Source organism: Haliotis rubra, unplaced genomic scaffold (assembly GCF_003918875.1).
Source record: "Haliotis rubra isolate DU_JTF1 unplaced genomic scaffold, ASM391887v1 Scf193, whole genome shotgun sequence".
Lineage (NCBI taxonomy): Eukaryota > Metazoa > Mollusca > Gastropoda > Lepetellida > Haliotidae > Haliotis > Haliotis rubra.
The window spans coordinates 667,042-690,840 of record NW_025765925.1 but is presented as its reverse complement, the minus strand read 5'-3'; the positions used below and the strand labels follow the sequence as shown (position 1 = coordinate 690,840).

The window sequence follows — 23,799 nt, the reverse complement described above, 5'->3', positions numbered from 1 at the left end:
TAGCCATGGTAACTGTAACAGGAACCTTTTGTTCTCTTGCAGGGAAATGTTTCTGCCAATTATTGAATTCACTGTTTTAGCTTGTTTGTTTCTATTAACCCTAGGTCTGTGTCTCATTTATTCCGATGCAGTGTTATAAACTGACATTTGCTGCTATAGTATTTAGATCTAGAGACCCAAACAGTTTCCCTTGTAACGTAAAGGACATGAAAACTTTGAAAATCCAAAATTGAAAATCAACCCTTCATTTTAAGTTTTCCTGAAAAATGTCTTCAAATTCAATAGAAAAGGCAGTGAACATCTTGATTTTAGAAACTCAAGTGTGTGTTTCTGTTGTAGCTTGGTGGAGGTGTTGGGAGGTTCATGGGGGCCGGTTCGAAGAAGAAGGTCAACTGGAAGATTGGCGAGGACACCATGAGTCGGATGTGGAATGGTGTGCGCACCAACAATGGTATAATGGTCAGTATCAAGGAGATGTAGTCTGGTAAAGGTCAACAATGGTATAATGGTCAGTATCGGGGAGATGTAGTCTGGTAAAGGTCAACAATGGTATAATGGTCAGTATCAGGGGAGATGTAGTCTGGTAAAGGGCAACAGTGGTATAATGGTCAGTATCGGGGGAGATGTTCTCTGGTAAAGGTCAACAATGGTATAATGGTCAGTATCGGGGAGATGTAGTCTGGTAAAGGGCAACAATAGTATAATGGTCAGTGTCGGGGAGATGTTCTCTGGTAAATGGCAACAATGGTATAATGGTCAGTATCGGGGGAGATGTAGTCTTGTAAAGGGCAACAATGGTATAATGGTCAGTATCATGGGAGATGTAGTCTTGTAAAGGGCAACAATGGTATAATGGTCAGTATCATGGGAGATGTAGTCTGGTAAAGGTCAAGAATGGGATAATGGTCAGTGTCGGGGAGATGTTCTCTGGTAAAGGGCAACAATGGTATAATGGTCAGTGTCGGGGGATATGTAGTCTGGTAAAGGGCAACAATGGTATAATGGTCAGTGTCGGGGAGATGTTCTCTGGTAAAGGGCAACAATGGTATAATGGTCAGTGTCGGGGAGATGTTCTCTGGTAAAGGGCAACAATGGTATAATGGTCAGTGTCGGGGTGATGTTCTCTGGTAAAGGGCAACAATGGTATAATGGTCAGTGTCGTGGGATATGTAGTCTGGTAAAGGTCAACAATGGTATAATGGTCAGTGTCAGGGAGATGTTCTCTGGTAAAGGTCAACAATGGTATAATGGTCAGTGTCGGGGAGATGTTCTCTGGTAAATGGCAACGATGGTATAATGGTCAGTATCGGGGGAGATGTAGTCTGGTAAAGGGCAACAATGGTATAATGGTCAATGTCGGGGAGATGTTCTCTGGTAAAGGTCAACAATGGTATAATGGTCAGTGTCAGGGAGATGTTCTCTGGTAAAGGGCAACAATGGTATAATGGTCAGTGTCGGGGGAGATGTAGTCTGGTAAAGGGCAACAATAGTATAATGGTCAGTATCAGGGAGATGTTCTCTGGTAAAGGTCAACAATGGTATAATGGGTAGTATCGGTGGAGATGTAGTCTTATAAAGGGCAACAATGGTATAATGGTCAGTGTCGGGGGAGATGTTCTCTGGTAAAGGTCAACAATGGTATAATCGTCAGTATCGGGGGAGATGTTCTCTGGTAAAGGTCAACAATGGGATAATGGTCAGTATCGGGGGAGATGTAGTCTTGTAAAGGGCAACAATGGTATAATGGTCAGTGTCGGGGAGATGTTCTCTGGTAAAGGGCAACAATGGTATAATGGTCAGTATCGGGGAGATGTAGTCTTGTAAAGGGCAACAATGGTATAATGGTCAGTATCGGGAGATGTAGTCTGGTAAAGGGCAACAATGGTATAATGGTCAGTGTCAGGGAGATGTAGTCTGGTAAAGGGCAACAATGGTATAATGGTCAGCATCAGGGAGATGTAGTCTTGTAAAGGGCAACAATGGTATAATGGTCAGTATCGGGGAGATGTAGTCTGGTAAAGGCTGTAACTGCACCGTGGCTGGAAATATCAAAGGTCATGATAAACCTCTTTTTCTTTCACAAATTGAGACTAATCATTAGCGTTGGTCTGTCTATTTCATGTGACTGTGCAAAATTAGGTATTGTTGCTATTATTAGATTTGGTGTTAGTGAGAAATTCATCAGTCTCAAATGAAATCAATCGGACTGTATGTGGTAATGTCTTTCCTTATGAGATTGATAATGTTGCAGGTACTGCTGAAGCTGCTGACGATCAAGACACCCATCACAGATGCAGATGCTATCCGAGCCTTGGCCTGCAAGGTAGGTGGTACACACCCTTGTCAACATTTTCAGGTTTTCAACACTACATTCCTCTGTTACCAAAGATTCTAAGATGCTTCGCTAAAAGTTCAAAGGCGCTGCACTTTTTGCATGATGTCACACTGTATTGACGTCACTAGGCCATTCTCGCCTGCCCCCTCATAATGAAACATACCCTTGGTAACCGATGTCACAATGCATGTCAGTTATCATCGCCTCGTACAGCCGCGTTCATTTACCTACTCCGTAGAAGCCGTTTCTTGGTTTGCAGTTGTTTTAGTTGGCTAATATCACTGGTGGAAACATTTTGGTTTTTGCTTTTCGATGGATAAAATGCCTCGGCTCGACTCGACTCGACTCACAATTAAACTGCGACATGGCAACAGGCCCACAATTGCCCCATATGGTTTACGTTCATCACAGATGCAATTAAAATAAGAACATATTTAACCCGAACGTAAACCGTCATCAAACTCTATATCATTTGTTTTTCTGATAATGTGGCAAGCGTCCTCGTCCTTGAACAAAAATAGTTCATGGCAAAGGGTACATTTTTAAACCTATCCTATCTCACGGTATGCACTTCTCTCTCTTGATTCGACACTGAGTGGAACGATGTAAACTTTTTCTCCCTAGGCCTCTCTTGTCCATCCGCCCAAGCACTCCACGCTACCCTCATTATAAGACAGCTTCCTAGTTGTCATGCAAAGCATGCAGCATGCTCCACAAGCTGCCCACGTGACCACCTCTGAATCATCATTCTCCGTCTTGTTGCACTTGAGTGTGAACGTGGTTTACTTTACTCAGCGTATTCAACATAAGTTATACAACATGGGGAAGACTGACCAGCCTGAAAAGAGCAAGAAATGTTCGCAGTGTAACAAGGTTTTCTCTGCTAGTGATCCACATCCTTTATGTGTCGATTGTGTGGGACAGTGCAAATGGGAAACTCGTGAGAAATGCAAGAATCTTACCTTTGAGGCCTTTTGAGACTACACCAGGGCTTGCGCTCGACGTGTTGCTGATAGAGCAAGTTATGCAGCATCGTTAGACGGACCCAGTCCCACCAAGAAAGGCAAGTTTAAGCGTCCTACTTTATCTGCCGGTCGGTCACAGTCCCCTACCTCGAATGAAGAGGATTTTATGAAAGCGTCGTCAGACTCTTATTTATCTGAAGACCATCGGAAACTTCTTGGCTCTCCATGTCTCGCTCCCCGGATCAGTTATCAAAGGGAACCTTGGTTACAGGTGCGTAGGACAAGAATCAGCTGGTTTCCACGCCTGACTGTCAAGATCGCATTCGTCATAGCCATTCAAGATCTCGTCATTCGTCCAGCAGTGACAGTAATCGGTCTAGCTCGCCAAAATGGTTGCAAGTCGTTGTTTCACTGACTACTTCCCATTCGGTGAATAGAAGTGTTGTCTCCTGTGTCCCGATACCTCGATCATCCACTTCGCCGAAGCCTGCAAGTTCGTCGAATCACAGTTCACCGGACCACGCTTCGCCGAACCGCACCCCTCCAGCTCGACTTTCGCCAGAACGTCTACCTTCGCCAAAACAGCATTCTTTGAACCAGTTTTCGTCAGACCGGCACTCCACGAATCAGCTCTCTCCGAACTGGCCATCGGCGAAACGGCAGTCTACTCATCAACATTCACCGGAACGGTCGCCTTCCAAACAGGTTTCACTGAAATGGACTTCATCGAAACAGCGTTCACTGAAACAGCAGGCTTCACCGAAAAGGCATGTTTTGAATCGACTTTCCCGGAAACGGCATTCCTCGAATCAGTATTCAGCAGAATGCCCTTCTCCAGATCATATGTCTCTGAGTACTTCCCCGAACTCTGTTGGCTCTTACAGTCATGTCCTCAGCACGGACACGAATTTCACTGAGTCGTTTGGACCAATCTCCTATTATTCTTCGGATTTGTTCACCGGAAAGACCTGTTAGGTCTAGTTCACCACCGAGACGCCACTCTTCGAATCGTTCGCATTCTACTAAACGCACGCCTTCAACTATTTCGTTGAGATCCGTTCTCCCCTTAAAGTCTCCTCATCAGGCTTCGTCTTCTCATCATCATGGGACTTTTAGTTCAGTGCACTCAACCCGTCAACCTAGATCTCCTACACGATCGACTGCTGCCTATCGTTCTAGATCCAGGGATCATCGTTCTCGCTCCCGATCGCCTCAGCGGGTCTCCATTTGTGCATCTTCACCCGGTTCGTCCCCCCCAGACATAGGTATGGCTATACAGATAGGAGATCTACTCAACGGGGTTCAGATTACTGATCTCAGCATGCTACGACTTCAGAAGGGGCTCATGCCTCCTCGCGTCTATCTACACAGATTTTACCAGATTCTTGGACTCCAGCACAGGAAACGACTCCTCCCCCAGATCTGGCTGCGATGTTAAGTGCTATTACCACTGCTTGGAATCAGCGACAGTCTACTCAATTGACAGGGGGGTGCTCCTACCCTTAGACCATCTGTTGCAGCGCCCAGTCCTGGTCTTCCACCGGATCCTCCATCTCCGGCACGTTCGGATATTGCTTCCCCAGAGGGAAGTCTGGACTTTGTTGACGAACCTCAAGTCTTAGCATGGATAGTGGAGAAACTCCATCTCCCCTATGTCATGGAACCCAGAAGACGCATTCCTTCTCCATGAAACAACGGGACTTGGCACCTATTACACTTCCACCACGACCTTGAGTTGCTCATTTAGCTACGTCCTTGGATCATGCCTTTAAAAGCCTTAAAAGGATTAAGTACGGTCTGTCTTCACCTAGATTCTCCATATCGGCGGCTCACTCCCATGGGTTCCAGTTGTTGTCTGCTGCGTCTTCGGTGGATGAAGAGGTCCAAACACTTTGCGGGAAAAGGACTTGTTCAGCATTTTTAGTTGAGGACAGAGAACTGTTTCACATGAACACAGCTGTTTGTCGCTCCTTAACCTCGATCAACTGCATCATCTCGGTGGTGGACGCAGTTGCGGCATCAGTAGAGCACTCATTCTCCGACCAAGATGCTTACATTAGGGGCTGTATGTCCCTATACTGTACCAATTTCAGATCGTATTGGACCAGCTGTCTAATTTCCTTGGTTATCTCTTGGCAGTTTGGCGTCGTGGCTCGCTCAATTTGTCTTCATGGGATGACAGGTTTGAGACTGAACTCTTCCGTCAACCGTGGTCTTCAGAGTCATTATTTAATGGCATGATTGGGGAGGTTTCGGTGAAGGTGGATCTGGACACTCAATTTCAAGTTTCGGTGGAATTCTTGAACTCCAGAAATCCCATCTGCAAGATTCCTTGAAACAGAGACAGACTCCTTGGTTCATGCCATCTCATCTGGAATTTCGTCAGGTTTTTCGTGGCCAGTTGTTCTGAGCTAGAGGTAGCAAGTCCTCTTGTGGCAACTCTTCCAGACATCCTCCAAAGTCCGACTCCGGGGTTAAGAGTGGGGTCCCCAAGCAGTGACTCATCGAAACAAGGGCATGACTGGGAACTTCCGCCTCCAGCTGTCCCCATTTACGAGATAAGGAATGTTTGCTCCCAATTGGACCATCCTAGACAATCCTTTTGTGACTAACCTACTCTCCAAAGGCTACCAACTTCCAGTCATCGGACACCCTCCTCGGACAGTGCATCCGGTACATCGCAGTTACCCGGTGGACGCTCATAGAAAAGTGTGCAGTCTCGTCTCTTGGTCCGGCGCCCAGCCCTCCGGGGTTCTATTCCCCCATCTTTCTGGTTCCCAAGAAAAAACTCCATTAAACTAAGACTAATTTTCAACGAAAATGTTCCATGCCCACTATCTCCAGCGTCCGCCTCACTTCAGGATGGTATCGATTGTCGGAATTTTCGGACACAACAACGCAGATAGGGGACGGTCCCACGTGGTTGCTGTTTCCCTGTACTTTCCTGAATATAAGTCTGAAATTGATGTCTGCCTTATGTTCTGATTGCTTGTGGGTTAGAACTACTTCACTTAGTTTTATACTAAGACACGCAGATACTACCGCCTCGGTGTTTGGACGAATCTGGAGCACTATTCTGTATAACGATGTGTAAGGGTTCGACATTTTGCATTTCCTGACTTGTACTTTTTCAAGCACTTACGTCAGTGATGTGTGTCTCTCCCGAGTTCCAGTGGATTTCGTTGCGTTCCGAGTCCGAAGTTGCCAGGCTCATCCTTTGACAAAGCTTAAGTTTAAGGAGTGAGGGTCAATTTGATGTTGACTGGAACTGAACGTTAAAACTGAGTTTTTCGTGCTGTGCTTCTCTTTCACCTGCCCCTGGTTGGTGTCTGTGGGGGTCTTCTCGCAGCAGGAGTTGGCCCAATTATTGTCTATGACTTTAATTTACAGGGTACCTTGAAAATCGTGGCAAAGTGAGGTCTTACTCCCTGAGCTGCATCCTTCTGTTCTTCGGAGGTTGCGGCCAAACACCACATCGCTCGGGAGCACCCATCTCCCTGGGAGACATTGTGCTTAGTAAGCCAAGGAGTTCAGGGGAACTCCTCACAAGCATAGGAGTTGCGCTAGTCGTAACAGGCCTCCCTTGTGCATCGCTATCTACGGTTGTTACCAGTCTACACAGTTCTACTGTTCGCACTGTCAAGACATAGGGTATCTGCATCTCGCCGTCCGACTGTTGGATAAGTGCATACCATGAGATAGTATAAGTTTTAAAATTTGAAAATTTTAACTAGAAATTGTATATTTATATACTTATCCTATCTCACGCGATGGAATCCCGCCCAACCTCCCTGCTATGCAGATTATCCAAGATTAAGATTATCCAGTGGCTCGAAGAATGAGAATGGTGATTCAGAGGTGGTCACGTGGGTAGGTAGTGGAGCATGCTGCATGCTTTGCATGACAACTAGGAAGCTGTCTTATATGAGAGGGTAGCATGGAGTGCTTGGGCGGATGGATAAGAGAGGCCTAGGGAGAAAAAGTTTACATCATTCCACTCAGTGTCGAATCAAGAGATAGAAGTGCATACCGTGAGATAGGATAAGTATATAAATATACAATTTATAGTTAAAATTTTCAATTTATTATACTATACATGGGTGTAGAGCGAACAGTATTTCTTAGATCAAGCATAGGCCAGGTTCAATCCTTTGTACAACAGCACCCTGGTTTAGGTATGGTAGTCACAGTCACCTTAGCACTAAGTTCACTGTGTACAACAGCACCCTGGTTTAGGTATGGTAGTCACAGTCACCTTAGCACTAAGTTCACTGTGTACAACAGCACCCTGGTTTAGGTATGGTAGTCACAGTCACCTTAGCACTAAGTTCACTGTGTACAACAGCTCCCTGGGTTAGATACTGGGGAAGCTTACGCTGAGTTTGATCAGCCAGTGTCTTGCATCTGATGACTAAGAATGTTAAGATTTATGTTTTAATTTCTATCTTTTCAGGCTCTTGTTGGGCTGTCCAGGTCTGAAACGGTTCGTCAGATCATCAGCAAACTTCCTCTGTTCCAAAATGGAACTCTCCAATGTAAGTCATCTCTAATGACCGACACTTCATTCTCCCTAAACCTAAAACAATTCAGCTCTGTGCTGCTGTGTATACTATTTTGATTTGATGGTTCTCTGTTGAAAGGGATGTGGTTTGTTTCTTTCTCACTTTGGTACAAGGGTAGGAAGGATATTCACCCCCATGTTTTTGTGTCATGCTGCCGTGTTCTAGCAATTCGTTATTACATACAGGGAAAAGTGTTTTGACCTGCATGCAACGATGCTGCAAATATCAGGTGATTGATTGATTATTTACATTTTAGGAGGTGCAAATGTGAAAAAAGTACATGGTTGAAAAATATGTAGAGGATTTAAGCAAGAGTATCTACTGTTCTTTACGCTAATAACCCCATATGAGCAAAAAGAATGTATTGTCAATTCTTGTAAATATTGCAAAAAAGCCAGTCAGATAGCAGTAGGTATCTAGTGGGTTTGGACTAATTGTTTCGATTCATAAACACATTCATGCAAACAAATGGCTTGGTTAGCCACTGAGGGGCCTTGGAATTACTTGTAAATGTTTGAGCACAGACATGTATACTTCACTGGCTGTCTCTCTGATCCAGCTCTGATGAAGGAGCCAGTTCTTCAGGACAAGAGACAGGAACATATCAAGTTCTGTCGGTATTCCAGTGATCTTTTGGAACGTGTGTCTGGCAAGCGTTCCAACACACTTGATGCTTCTCTGGAGGACATCAGAAAGGTCAGTTGTTAACCCAATCATTTGGAATATTTAAAGAAACAATTGGTCCCAAGTTTGATTGCTATACATATTTTCCAACTGTATGGCTGTGATCTATTAATATTCAAGTTTATACAAGATAGTCCAGTGATTGATGTAATGAACATTGTTCAGATGAGATATCTTGCAACTTCCGCCCTCAAGGCAGATGCTATATATACCAAGGACTCAGTCAGTGATGGGGGGCGGTGGGGTAGACTAGTGGTTAAAGTGTTGGCTCGTCACGCTGAAGACCCGGGTTCTAATCCCCTCATGGGTACAATGTGAAAAGCCCATTTCTGGTGTACCCCGCCGTGATGTTGCTGGAATATTGCTAAAAGCGGCGTAAAACCAAACCCAGTCAGTCGACATTGATGGACCCGTGAAGATCTGGTTTAGAAATGGTCTTCAGCAACCCATGCTTGTTGTAAGAGGCAACTAACGGGATCGGGGGGTCAGGCTCGCTGACTGGGATGACTCACATCATCATATCCCGACTGCGTTGATCGATGCTCATGATCTTCATCACTGGATTGTCTGGTCCAGACTCAATTATTTACTGACTATCACCATATAACTGGAATATTTCAGTGTTAAACAACAAACAAACTTACATATTTTTCCTTATCCTGACTCCTTCTATGCGAATGGTAGTGGAACACTTGAATCCTTGTAGTTCCCTGGAAGAGGACGTAAAGTTCACCCACGAGGTTGCCTCCCTTTTCCCGCCAAAACAGTCATATGACTTGTCACTCTCTCCTTCATCGCCCAAGTGGATGGTTGGGCGAGCACTGGAGTCCCGTATACGGCACCATATCCTTTTTATATTTAGATCCTTTATCCAAATTAAGCTGTGAACGGTTTTTGGCTATATTTAGCTTTCATCGTATGTCAAAATTTTGAGAAAATTATACGTATTTTGTGACATCTATTCATCAAAATGTAGTTTATTTACGTTTGATGAAATCTTGCAGTGACTGCAGGTACCGGTTATCAGCGGCTGATCCTCACCCCAATGCATTAATGCATTAATCCATGTTCTTCCAGCTTGCGTTGCAGATACTGCATTAATTTATTAGAATTGCAATTTAATCGTTATTTGTGTTACATCTATAGACGTGCGATGGACCGGGTGAGGAAGTCATCTCAAGTCACTGGTGATAAATCTGGAGATAATGCCGGTAACCGTATGCTGTTAACTACTGCTGTAATTCAGGTGATTTACTGAGTACGTTACAGGGGCGTCTGTTGCTGGTCGGGACTTAGCCGGGTCTAAGAAGAGGTCTGCTACTACTGAGTCGACGCCATCGGAGAGTATAAGGAAGATGTCCTCATCGTCTGCAGTGCAGAAGAAATCGTCTTCATCTAGAACCTCGTTGAAGTCAACTCGTTCCAGTAAAACAATGCTTCAGAGGTCATTCAACGAAGACATTGTGCCTCCTGATGAAGCAGACGTTATGCTGACCCTCCGATACTGCTGCCTGAAGTACCAGTAAGATCTACTAGAACGTTGACGCAGTCTACCTCCATGGCGAGATGATCGTCCCCTGCAACCACAACAGCTGTTCAGTTGTTTGAAGACCAGCCTCCAGCAACGCAGTCGTCTGTCAATAGAGACAACAACAGCGTAGCCTCATCGCAGCTGCAAGAAGACGCAGATGAGGCCTCAGCATTCTTGAACGCTTTGTCTACACCGCATCAGTTCCAGCCTACAATGCAGACGGCGTTCGGGGAAGCATTGGCCTTCGAGAACCTGTTCCTGAGAGATCTACATCCTCATCCAGTCCACGGCCAAAGACGATGTTCGCTAACGCTCACGTTCAAGAAGATCTTCATGTTCGGAAGACTCAGCTGTCATGTGAGAAGAGGAAGAAGGGTCCACGAACGTCCATGAGACTACAAGAGACTATAAAGTCACGTCAGCGAACCCTCAACGTCCGAGAACGTCAATTGGAGTAAGAAGGGAATCCTCTTCGAGATCCAGTCACTCCACAGCAGAATCCCGCAGCTCCCACAGACGTAGATCAGTGTTGTCACGGGATGGAAACGACAGACGTTCGGAGAAGGAGGAGATTATCAACTGATAAATATAATTAGCAGATCATGGTCAATCCACTAGTGTTCGCAAACGCTACCTCATAGGTTCGCGAAAGGAACACTTCAGCAGACCCAGAACTATCTGAGGGAATGTATACAGAGGAAGAGGGCAACTACGGCTTGGACTTGGTGTCCCCCTCCAAGGAATCGAATGCAGCGTTCACATACAAGATGCTGGCATGGGTACAATGTGTGAAGCTCATTTCTGGTGTCCCCCGCCATGATGTTGCTGGAATATTGCTAAAAGCGGCGTAAAACTAAACTCAGTCAGTCAGTACAAGATGCTGGAGGATGACTTTGACGCTCTCACGATTCCACCAATTGAACCGATCTCCAAGGTGTCCGCAAACCTCCATACAGCGTTCGAGAAAGCAACCCGGTACCAGAATCAACATGTACCAACGTTCAACACTAAGAAGTTCCCTCTGCATCACATGGACCCCTTCATGAGAGCGCCAGACCTGGATGACAACTTGAAGTTGATCAACAACTCCCGTATCAAGTCTTATAAGGTGGAAGACAAGAAGATTGCTCAACTCGAGACCACGACTAGAAGAACGTTCTTCGGCCTGGCGAGATCTAGAGCGATCAACGAGGCGCTGATATCCAGGTTCCAGAACCCCAAGACTGAAGAGGATAGAATGATCCTATCAGCACTTCAGGACCAGCACTAAGGACCAGCTCTTCATGTCTCACCACCTGGCCTCGGCGTTGGTGGGTCTCACCCTACTACGAAGACAAGGTCTACTATCGACATGTTCCTGGAGTGACAGGTTCACCCAACCTCTACTAAGAGCTCCTTGGGCGGCACCTACTATCTTCGGCGGGGAGATCGACGAAGTTGCCAAGGAAGTCACACATGATTCCAGAAAAGTCATGATGATCAAGTCCATTGACACGTTGGCCAACGTCATCCGTCACACGTCACAGAGGTACAGCAACAAGTCAAAGTTCTCCGGAGTACAGAAGACGAAGGAGAAGAAATACTCCAGCTCCAGAGGCGGGAAGAGTTCCTTTCGTCACTCATCTGGAAACAGCAGGGGTAACTCAGGGAGAGGAAGTACTCCCAGAAGTTTCAGAGGATCAAGGCGTTACAGATGGGGTTCAGAACGACTGGACACTTCCACCCCCAGCCATTCCTTTACAACCATTGACAGTGGGTGGACGTCTACAAAGGTACTGGGAAAATTGGTGAATATTGGAGGATGACTATGTCTCACAAGTACTGCGAGAAGGCTTCAGAGTGCAGCTGAAGGCCACACCACCGCTGACCATCGACCTGTTAGTCTTCAACTATGCAGACAACCAGGCAGAAAAGCTGGAAGGAGCCATCAACTCGCTATTGGCCAAGAACACCGTAGAAGTGATAGATCAACATCATCTGACGCCCAGTTTCTACTCCCCAATATTCCTGGTACCAAAGAAGAACTCCAAAGAGTAGTTCAGGTTGATAAACAACATGAAGATCATCCACCTGCCTCAACTCAGACAACTCGTCCGTCCAGCAGATTACTTGGCCAGCATATGCCTGAGATTCCTGTTCAGAGGTTGACACTTCCAGTGGTGTGTCCTGCCGTTTGGAATAGAGTCGGCCCTGTGGTTATTTACACGAGTGACCAAGTCCATCGTCACCTATCTACATCATCATCAGTGCCTTCTACCTGGACGACGGGATACAAGTTCATCAAGAAGCCAATCAACTCAGACGGCAGCTAGACTTCACCATCAAACTGATAACACAACTGGGATGGCTAGTAAACTTGATGAAGTCAGAGTTGGCACCAAAGCAAGATCTTCAGTTCCTGGGAATAAGGTTCATCACAACACAGAATCATATTGTGGTCCCAGAAGATCGTTGAGTCAAGATCCAAGCCATGATTCTAGAAGCAGTCATCTTTCCGTTACCACTACGAACATGGCAGTGTCTCCTCGGTCCACTCACCTCAGCGCAGGATCTGACTCACAGAAGAAGACTACAATTACGTCCACTGCAGCGATTCCTGGCAAGACACCTTGACAGCACGGACCTGATCTCTCTACCATACAGTCTCAAGACTTACCTGTTATGGATGACTCACAAGTCGAATGTCTGCGGAGAACCTATTTAGAAGAGCCGGTCTTCGACAGGCACCTCTACGTAGATGCCTTACTACAAGGATGGGGAGCGCATCTCAACAACGAAGTGGCATCAGGGAAGTGGTTGAAACAGGAACAACATCTTCACATCAACCAGTTGGAGATGAAAGCTGTGATCAACGTGCTAGCAGACACTCTATCTAGCGCACTTCATCCGTCACCCACGGAATGGATGCTCCACCCAGAGGCGTTCCAGCTCATCATAATGAAAATAGGATCTCCCTTCATAGACCTGTTCGGGCCGGTGGGGTAGCCTAATGGTTAAAGCGTCCCCACATGGGCACAATGTGTGAAGCCCATTTCTGGTGTCCCCCGCCGTGATGTTGCTGGAATATTGCTAAAAGCGGCGTAATACCAAACCTCAGTCAGTCAGTCATAGACCTGTTCGCCACAAGGTTCAACAAACAACTACAGACATTCATCTCACCAGTACCAGATCCTCAAGCCTGGGCAACAGATGCACTGAGCATGTCATGGGAAGAACTGAACGCATACTCGTTCCCGCTTCCGGTTCTACTACCTCAAGTACTTTTGAAGAACAAGCAGACCCAAGTGCTACAACTGACTTTGGTCGTGCCCTACTGGCCAGCGAGAGTCTGGTTCCCAGATCTAATACAAGAACTCTGAAGTCCAACCCTGAAACTACCAGAGTGGCCGAACCTGCTCGTACATCCGCACACCAAGCAAGCTCATGGAAACCCGCTAACATTCCAGCTACACGTATGGACCATATCAAGACTTGCTTGAAGAAAAGAGGATACTCTGCCAGAGCAGCGAAAGCAGTTATCCTAGCTTTACGCAAATCAACTCACAACTTCTATGACGACAAGTGGCAGAGATTTGAACAGTCTGCAGTGCGGAAAGGCCTCACAGCAATGAAAGCGACTCATCCTCAAATGGCGGAATATCTATGTCACCTTAGATATACGAAGCAATTGAAAGCGTTCGACACTATCTACATACCTAGCACCTGTCAGTACAGTCGTCACGATGAAGACGGGCATCAAGCTGATGAAAGTGCCAGAACTACTTGCTCTACTACGCTCCTTCAAACTGGAAGACCAGCAGAAGAAATTCAGAGCACCAGCCTGGGATCTGAATATGGTTCTACAACATCTCACGAGTGATGTCTACGAACCACTAGAACAGACTACCTTCGAGCTACTCACACAGAAAACTCTGTTCCTCCTTGCCCTAGCCACAGCAGCTCGGATGTCAGAGATACATGCGCTGGACTTGGGACAAACTAGATTCGACACAGGAGACCGTGCTGCAGTACATCTAGGCTTAGATGGGACTTCATTGCAAAGAATCAGTTACCTGGCCAACCGGCCAGACAGTTCCACGTCCCAGCGCTATCTACGATCCTTGGACCAGAGGACACCCAGGACTTATCCTTGTGTCCTGTCAGAGCCCTGAAGATATATCTTCAAAAGACTAAAACAAGGAGAAGAAAATTCAAGCGCCTATTCATCCCCTTGTCAGCAGAGACGACCACTGAAGTTTCAAAAACGACAATATGATTTTGGATGAGAGCTGTTATACAGAGGGCCTACAAAGCAGCAGGACTAGAACCTGCAAGAGCTTCCAACCCACACGAAGTCAGAGCACTGGTGTCCACACTCACTCTGCACAGAAACTGCTCGATATCATCTATAATGGAGGGCTGCTATTGGAAGTCGGACACAGTGTTTGTCAACCACTACCTCAGAGACATCACCACTGAAAATGTCTCCGGCATTCACCAGTTTGGGCCACTTGTTGTAGCACAACAACTAACGGTTCCACAAAGGCGCTGATATGGAAATCTCACCCTTTATCTCACTGACTTGTTGATAACCTTCACTCTGGAGAGTTTTGGTTGAGAGTCCATGCGCACCGTCTACACCAGACTAGCATGAGTGACTAAGACTCTGTACGTGTAACGATCTTACCCATACGCTAAGGGGTCGCAACTCATTTATGGTAACGATCTTATCATAATCTATGGGTTGTTTATAGATAACTAGTAAGAAGAAGATACTAGTATATCTAAAATCCACATGAATCTACAAGATTCACTTGTCTTAGAGAGGATATGACAAGATGTGGTCCCCCTGAGTTGACAGCGGAAGTTGGAAGAACAGGATCCAGGAAGTGCCGTTACGCAGTGCCCATGGGGGGGATACAGGACGTATCTAAGGACAGCTGATGAATCCACAAAGTGGCCTGACCCACCACCAGTTCTGTCAGATTCTGGAAGCATAATAAGCATGAGTCAGGATAAGGAAAAATATGTAATTTCTTAAGTAAAATTGATATTTTATACTTATCCTGACTCATGGTGTTAAGCCCTCCGAATCTCCCCCGGAGAAGACACTTCGGGTTTCCCAGCAAACCCAGGTGCAAGGGCTTATTCAGGAAAGAGTGACAAGCATGGCAAGTCACATGACTGTTTTGGCGAGAAAAGGGAGGCAACTCGTGGGTGAGTGAACTTTTACGTCCTCTTCAAGGGAACTACAAGGGATTCAAGTGTTCCACTACTATTCGCTTAGAAGAAGGACTGACTGACTGACTGAGTTTAGTTTTACGCCACTTTTAGCAATATTCCAGCAATATCACGGCGGGGGACACCAGAGAGGGGCTTCACACATTGTGCCCATGTGGGGAATCGAACCCAGGTCTTCGGCGTGACGAGCCAACGCTTTAACTACTAGGCTACCCCACCGCCCCCATAGAAGGAGATAAGCATAATAAGCATGAGTCAGGATAAGTATAAAATATCAATTTTACTTAAAAAATTACATGTTGCTCTAATACAGTTGAAATATTATGACTGTTGGCTAATACATTTTCTTAGATTTGACATCAGCTGTTTTAATGAGCAATTAGGTGCTGATATGAATCTGTTTCAACTTGTTATCAGTTTCTCTGCTCATTTTTACTTTTTGTTTCCAGGCAGACATTGTAGCACAGACCAAGATTATCTTCCAAGAGCGAGAGCTGCTGCATTTAATACATGATCATCTCTTGGCCAAAGGTGATGTGTTGTTTGTTATTTGTTTAACCTGTATAGCCTACACACGTCATATGACTGCAACAGAAGGGAAACAGGAAACACAATACTTAAAGGAAAGCGAACACAGATTCTTATTTCCAAGGCTTAAGGATTTTGCCGAAGACATTCCCCACATGGGTACAATGTGTGAAGCCCATTTCTGGTGTCCCCTGCTGTGATATTGCTTGGAATATTGCTAAAAGCAGTGTAAAAATAAAATCACTCACTCAATCAAGGATTTTGGGAACGTATGCCTGTGTGAAAGCTGTTGTGTTTGGTACTATGCTAATAAATAACATTTCTGACTCTGACTTAACCAGTTATCAATTATTTTACAATAAAATAATGCCAGATTCAAATGTAGAATTTTGCACCAGGGATGTAGAAAATGTTTTACATGAAAAATTGGTGTTACAGGGTTCTGTGATGCCGCTTCTAGCCTCCAAAAACAAGCGTGCCTGCCGCACTGTTCCACCCCTCCACTGGTGATTCCCACCAGCACACACATCTTCTCTTCACCATCCACACCCAGACTTGTAAGTCACCATCTCTCCTGTGTGGGCAATCTTAGAAGCAATCTTTAAACATATAGCCAGCATTGGGACAGATTGATAGCCATGATCTACCCTAAGTTTGTTGAAATCTCTTCACTACTTTGTTTCTTGGTCCTTTTTCATGTGTTGAATCTGGATATGAGTGGGTTCTTCTCTTAATGTTACGGTTGCCCATGTTATGAAGCATCGGTAAAGACAGATCCTGTTTGGTTTGGTATGATGGTGAAATTTGTATGCTGCTGTCAGGAATGGCGAAATGTTTTGGTTGTGCTAAATAATATAAAGCGTTTTACTGTTCTGGAACTGCTAAATGTTATGATGACATGAATGATGCTAACGTGAAGATCATTGAGTTATCGAGAGTAGGGCCAAAATACAAAAGTTTTAATATTATTAGCTTCTTTCTTGTAACTCAATCCACAGACTTGACAAACACAGAGTGCACTTCCATTCATATTTAGTATATCCTGATGTATTCATTCAGTGACTCCCACGTAGCATATCCTGATGTATTCATTCTGTATCCTGATGTATTCATTCTGTGACTCTCATCTAGTACATCCTGATGTATTCATTCTGTGACTCCCATCTAGCATATCCATTCTGTGACTCTCATCTAGTACATCTTGATGTATTCATTCTGTGACTCTCATCTAGTACATCCTGATGTATTCATTCTGTGACTCTCATCTAGTACATCCTGATGTATTCATTCTGTGACTCTCATCTAGTACATCCTGATGTATTCATTCTGTGACTTCCACGTAGCATATCCTGATGTATTCATTCTGTGACTCTCATCTAGTACATCCTGATGTATTCATTCTGTGACTCCCATCTAGTACATCCTGATGTATTCATTCTGTGACTGCCATCTAGCACATCCTGATGTATTCATTCTGTGACTCCCATCTAGTACATCCTGATGTATTCATTCTGTGACTGCCATCTAGTACATCCTGATGTATTCATTCTGTGACTCCCATCTAGCATATCCTGATGTATTCATTCTGTGACTCCCATCTAGTATCCTGACTCCCATCTAGCAGATCCTGATGTATTCATTCAGTGACTCCAATCTAGCATATCCTGATGTATTCATTCTGTGACTCCCATCTAGCATATCCTGATGTATATTCATTCTGTGACTCCCTAGCATATCCTGATCATGCACTATCTTTATCATGGTGTATCCTTTTGACTCACTTTCAGTCTCACAGATCTAGCTTAGTCAGACTCATTCCTGATGTATTCACAGCCTGGGGACTCAACGACTCCCTCATTCACAGCATCTAGTCACAGTCTGACATCCATACTGAGAGACAGTCCCCTGCAGCCCCCACCTCGACCACCTCCAGTCCCGGACCCATCCGCTTCTCGCTGACACGGCAACCATCCACTCCATCTACATCAACAGCATCAGCATCTACGCACAGGGTGAGTGTTTCCTTGGGGAAATTCCAGGACAGACTTTGTCAACTGACATCAGGCTTCTCTCAACACATCTGTAAATTGAATTATTTGTCTGAAGCCTAAGTTTGCTGTAGTTTGTTTCAGGCAAGGAAGATTATCCTGATTATAATCAATATGTCACAGCTGAAATATTTTGAAAATAGTGAAACAGAGTTGGAAAAGTGTGCTGGGGGCTCAAACTGTATGACTGGATCATTAATTGGTTGAAAGCTTTTCATACAAAGCTGAAATCAGAACTTAACACTGACAGGCTGTATTTTCTGATACAATCAGTTATTGTTTGAGGTAAACCTTTTCAACATATTGCCACTGATGTCTCAAAACCTAACCATGTGGTTCCTGAAGTCCCTTTGTATGACAAGCATAGTTGGCTTGGGACCTATATTTCTTTCTGAAACTTCCACAGGTTAGGAGTAACTTCCAGGTGTTGTTGCAGGTTGCAAAGGCCAGTAAGTTCCTTCGAGAAAAGGACAGCCAGACACTTAGTTCAGTTCGGTTAAAAACCTCCGGCAAGACTGGTGGAGAGTATGACATCTCTCTCAACAAGATTGTCACCGAATACCTCAGGAAACAGCATGCTCTGTGTCGGAACCCAGTGGTCACATGTCCACCCATGTCATTGTTCAAGTGAGTACCGACTAGTCATGTTATTGTGAGTCGTGATGAGTGATGTTCATGCGAGTCTTGACATGTGAGTGTCAAAGAGTAAGTGTGGAGGAGTGAGGTTCATGTTAGTGTTGAAGAGTGAGGTTCATGTTAGTGTCGAAGAGTGAGGTTCATGTGAGTGTCAAGGAGTGAGGTTCATGTGAGTGTCAAAGAGTGAGGTTCATATTAGTGTCGAAGAGTGAGGTTCATGTTAGTGTCGAAGAGTGAGGTTCATGTTAGTGCCGAAGAGTGAGGTTCATGTTAGTGTCGAGGAGTGAGGTTCATGTTGGTGTCAAAGAGTGAGGTTCATGTTGGTGTTGAAGAGTGAGGTTCATATTAGTGTCGAAGAGTGAGGTTCATGTGAGTGTCAAGGAGTGAGGTTCATGTTAGTGTCGAAGAGTGAGATTCATGTAAGTGTCGAAGAGTGAGGTTCATGTTAGTGTTGAAGAGTGTGGTTCATGTTAGTGTCAAGGAGTGAGGTTCATGTTAGTGTCGAAGAGTGAGATTCATGTAAGTGTCGAAGAGTGAGGTTCATGTTAGTGTCGAAGAGTGAGGTTCATGTTAGTGTCGAAGAGTGAGGTTCATGTTAGTGTCGAAGAGTGAGGTTCATGTTAGTGCCGAAGAGTGAGGTTCATGTTAGTGTCAAGGAGTGAGGTTCATGTTAGTGTCAAAGAGTGAGGTTCATGTTGGTGTCGAAGAGTGAGGTTCATATTAGTGTCGAAGAGTGAGGTTCATGTGAGTGTCAAGGAGTGAGGTTCATGTTAGTGTCGAAGAGTGAGATTCATGTAAGTGTTGAAGAGTGAGGTTCATGTTAGTGTCGAAGAGTGTGGTTCATGTTAGTGTCGAAGAGTGAGATTCATGTTAGTGTCAAGGAGTGAGGTTCATGTTAGTGTCGAGGAGTGAGGTTCATGTGAGTGTCGAAGAGTGAGGTTCATGTTAGTGCCGAAGAGTGAGGTTCATGTTAGTGTCGAGGAGTGAGGTTCATGTTAGTGTCAAAGAGTGAGGTTCATGTTGGTGTCGAAGAGTGAGGTTCATGTTGGTGCCGTAGAGTGAGGTTCATGTTAGTGTCGAAGAGTGAGGTTCATGTGAGTGTCAAGGAGTGAGGTTCATGTTAGTGTCGAAGAGTGAGGTTCATGTTAGTGTCGGAGAGTGAGGTTCATGTTAGTGTCGAGGAGTGAGGTTTATGTTAGTGTCGAAGAGTGAGGTTCATGTTAGTGTCGAAGAGTGAGGTTCATGTTAGTGTCGGAGAGTGAGGTTCATGTTAGTGTCAAAGAGTGAGGTTCATGTTAGTGCCGAAGAGTGAGGTTCATGTTAGTGTCGAGGAGTGAGGTTCATGTTAGTGTCAAAGAGTGAGGTTCATGTTGGTGTCGAAGAGTGAGGTTCATGTTAGTGTCAAGGAGTGAGGTTCATGTTAGTGTCGAAGAGTGAGGTTCATGTTAGTGTCGAGGAGTGAGGTTCATGTTAGTGTCAAAGAGTGAGGTTCATGTTAGTGTCGAAGAGTGAGAGTTCATGTTAGTGTCAAGGAGTGAGGTTCATGTTAGTGTCGAAGAGTGAGATTCATGTAAGTGTCGAAGAGTGAGGTTCATGTTAGTGTCGAAGAGTGAGGTTCATGTTAGTGTCGAGGAGTGAGGTTCATGTTAGTGTCGAGGAGTGAGGTTCATGTTAGTGTCAAAGAGTGAGGTTCATGTTGGTGTCGAAGAGTGAGGTTCATGTTGGTGCCGTAGAGTGAGGTTCATGTTAGTGTCGAAGAGTGAGGTTCATGTGAGTGTCAAGGAGTGAGGTTCATGTTAGTGTCGAAGAGTGAGATTCATGTTAGTGTCGGAGAGTGAGGTTCATGTTAGTGTCGAGGAGAGAGGTTCATGTTAGTGTTGAGGAGTGAGGTTCATGTGAGTGTCAAAGAGTAAGTGTCGAAGAGTGAGGTTCATGTTAGTGTAGAGGAGAGAGGTTCATGTTAGTGTCGAGGAGTGAGGTTCGAGTTAATGTCAAGGAGTGAGGTTCATGATTACACTTTCTTAGTAAAGTACAGATTTTAGTACTTTTGGGTTGAGTCCCATCCAGGATTCAAACCCATACCCTCAGAGTCAGGCATCTAATCACCAGCACACAAAGTCAGCCGCCTAGACCCACTCAGCCCCTGCAACTTCCAACAATTAACTCTAAATATATGTTCTATGTAGACCTCATCGATGCCCAGAACCGAAGGGTCGTACCAGTGCACCGCCATGTATTACATCCAGACTCAGGAAGAGAGAAGTAAGTCCAAGTTTTCCCCTGGATAGCCTCACTTCAGGCAACAATCCTCCTCGGTATTGTAAACGCCATTATAACCTACTTGCATATATGATGTAAATGCCAGACAAGGCTGCTTAATAAGTGGGCAGTGGGGTAGCCTAGTGGTTAAAGCATTGGCTCGTCACACTGAAGGCCCAGGTTTAATTCCCCACATGGGTATAATGTGTGAAGCCCATTTCTGGTGTTCCCGCCGTGATATTGCTGGAATATTTCTAAAAGCGGCGTAAAACCATACTCACTCACTTAACAAGTCCTATTTTAGGTGGCTGAAACATTGTTTCTGATGCCAAAGGTATCACATCATAGTAAGATAAACAAAAGCACCAAATTCATAGCTCTCCGCTTTCCCTAAAACTTGAAATTCACTATTCTGCTTTCCTGTCAAACATGTAGCCAGGTGTCTGTTGAATATTCTAATAATTCTTCACTGCTTTTTACAACCATTAAATGTACCTCTCAGTATTTAAAAATGAGGTAACATAGTCATCGAAGAATGACTGAATGTGAAGTCTGATTGAACATCCAGACAAGTAGTTTCAAGGTAAAATTTTTAATTCACTTTTCCAGATTTGATGCAGTTTCCAGTGAAAGGATGTTTCAAGACCTTTTTGTGATGCTTTCAGATTTGTCCAAGATTCGGTGGCATGGATGGAGCCCGGTGCAATAGAAAGTATATCTACAGCAGGTGAGTGTCGTTATCTGACTTCAGTTATCTAACAGGTGTTTCCAGTTTGTTCCTCTTCATGTCTGTTGTAAACAGATGTATTGATTGTCCACTGTGTGTGCAGGTTCCGGCCAGTGAGGACGTACCGAGATGGGGACGAAGATGGATTTGCTTGTTGTGCCTTTAGTGTGAGTTCTTAGAGATCCTAACATACCGACTGACAAACTACCGGTATATTGAAAGATTTCATACACTAGGTCATGGCAGTAAATTGATTATTCTGACTGTTATTGGGTATAATGTAACACTGTACAGCTGATTGCTATTTCTGGCTTATTTTGCAAGGCAAGTTACAATCGATACTCCTATTCTGTGCATAATAAACTAGGCCCAGCAATCAGGAAACACTACTGATATAGTACCTCATCATGTCTAGTGATAAACTATCGCAAAATTCAAGACAGCGTACAAGAAATGAACAAACGGTTGTTTTTAAACATCTTGTATAAGAATATGGGTGGGAGTGTTAATTCAAGGACCCTCTTTACACAAAGACTCCATTATTTGATGAAGGAAGCACATATGTCTCTGTTCCAGTCGGATGAAAAGTACTTGTTACTCGGGACATTCTCTGGTGATGTGAAACTATCAAGCAAGTTAACTGGAGAGGTGAGTCAGTGTCTGTGTCAGTATCTTGTATTAGCGACACAGATTTCAAATTTTATTTGACGAAAGTGTTGGTCATCACTCATCTTTACCTGTGGTGATTCTGGCATAGAGTTTGTACACAGCAAACTTGTGTTTTCACAAACGTTGACAGAAAAGGCTTGGGTGATCAAGCTTGTTTGTTTTGTGTGTAGCCATGATTGTTTGTCACAGGTTTGCCCGATACAGACTAACTTATTTATGAAGTGCCTGATAGTAGGTGAACTATTGCTGACTGATGGGTTTTAGTAACTCTTTCTCTTGCAGCGGACCGCCTCCGTGGTGTAGTGGTTAGAGCGTCCGCCCGGAGAGCGGAAGGTCGCGGGTTTGATCCCCGACCGCGTCATACCAAAACATGTTAACATATGGTACTTGTTGGTCCCTGCCTGGTGCTCGGCATTAATGGGTACAACAAGGACTGGTCGGCTCGGAGTCAGTATAATGTGTCTGAGTGGGGTATTCATGCTTCACAACGGCATGGTATCTCAGTGGGCTAGCACTATAAAACCAGCTTAAGTCTGGGCTAGTACAAGCAGCCGTACATACACATACACACGCATGCACGTTCGTCATATGAGCGAAATATTCTCAAGCACGACGTTAAACCCAATTTCACCTCACCTCGCCACCTTTCTCTTGCACAATCTATATAGTGTTGACTGATGCACTTGTTGTACATGACCTCAGTGTTTGATCTGATCTGACTGTTGTGTTGCAGCAAGTAGACACCCTCACCTGCCACACATCCCCTATCATCCATCTTGAACCTTCCAGGGTGAGTATACAATTAAGTATCATATCACTAGCGTATCATGATGTGTATTGATGCATGAGGTTAGGGTATCATAAACCCCCCACCCTCCTCAGTTAACTCTGGTAATCACTGATGTATCGGGTCCAGCTGTAGTCCTTATGGGCTATAATGAGTGAGTGATAAGTATGGTTTTTCGCCGCTTTTAGCATTATTCCAGCAACATCACGGCGGGGGACACCAGAAATGGGCTTCACACATTGTACCCATGTGGGGAATAGAACCCAGGTCTTTGGCATGAAGACGCTTCACAGTTTAGCGAACGCTTTTTAACCACTAGTCTACCCCACCGCCCCATATGGACTATAATGATAACACAGCAGTATTGTTGACCGTGTCGATATACCCGCTCAGGGTTTCCACAGGATGCTTGTATTTTCCGCACACAGTTTAGATGTCTTCTGATTTCAGGATGGGAAGCTCCTGTTGACCTCAACATGGGGAACGATGCAAGACTCATCTCTGTGGGGCTTTGGGGAATCATTGGAGAACAAGTGAGTGATGGAAATAGGGAGGTGGAGACCTGCTGTGACTTGAATGCTGAGTCAGCAAGAGGCCTACCCTATCTTGCTCAGAGATACTCGAGCCTACCAAACAAGATTTATTTCTGAAGAATGTTGTCTTGATAGAAGTAAATAAATAGGAGTGAGTAAGTGAGTTTAGTTTATGCCGCACTTAGCAATATTCCAGCTATATGGCGGCGGTCTGTAAATAATTGGGTCTGGGCAAGACAACCCAGGGATCAACAGCATGAACATCGATCTACGCAACTGGGATACGATGACATGTGTCATCCCAGTCAGCGAGTC

General features: G+C 44.8%; 1 protein-coding gene across 1 annotated transcript in view; it reads left to right on the top strand.

The window, feature by feature from the left end:
• LOC124274687 (DDB1- and CUL4-associated factor 1-like) overlaps window positions 1-23,799 on the top strand; it is a 79,567-nt gene that overhangs the window by 42,731 nt on the left and 13,037 nt on the right. The window contains 14 exon segments of the mRNA XM_046710052.1: window positions 340-459; window positions 2,252-2,323; window positions 7,754-7,835; window positions 8,422-8,558; window positions 15,747-15,828; window positions 16,264-16,382; window positions 17,697-17,837; window positions 18,310-18,500; window positions 20,696-20,771; window positions 21,434-21,495; window positions 21,599-21,662; window positions 22,072-22,143; window positions 22,898-22,954; window positions 23,402-23,484. Of these exon segments, the coding sequence (XP_046566008.1) occupies window positions 340-459; window positions 2,252-2,323; window positions 7,754-7,835; window positions 8,422-8,558; window positions 15,747-15,828; window positions 16,264-16,382; window positions 17,697-17,837; window positions 18,310-18,500; window positions 20,696-20,771; window positions 21,434-21,495; window positions 21,599-21,662; window positions 22,072-22,143; window positions 22,898-22,954; window positions 23,402-23,484 (1,358 nt within the window).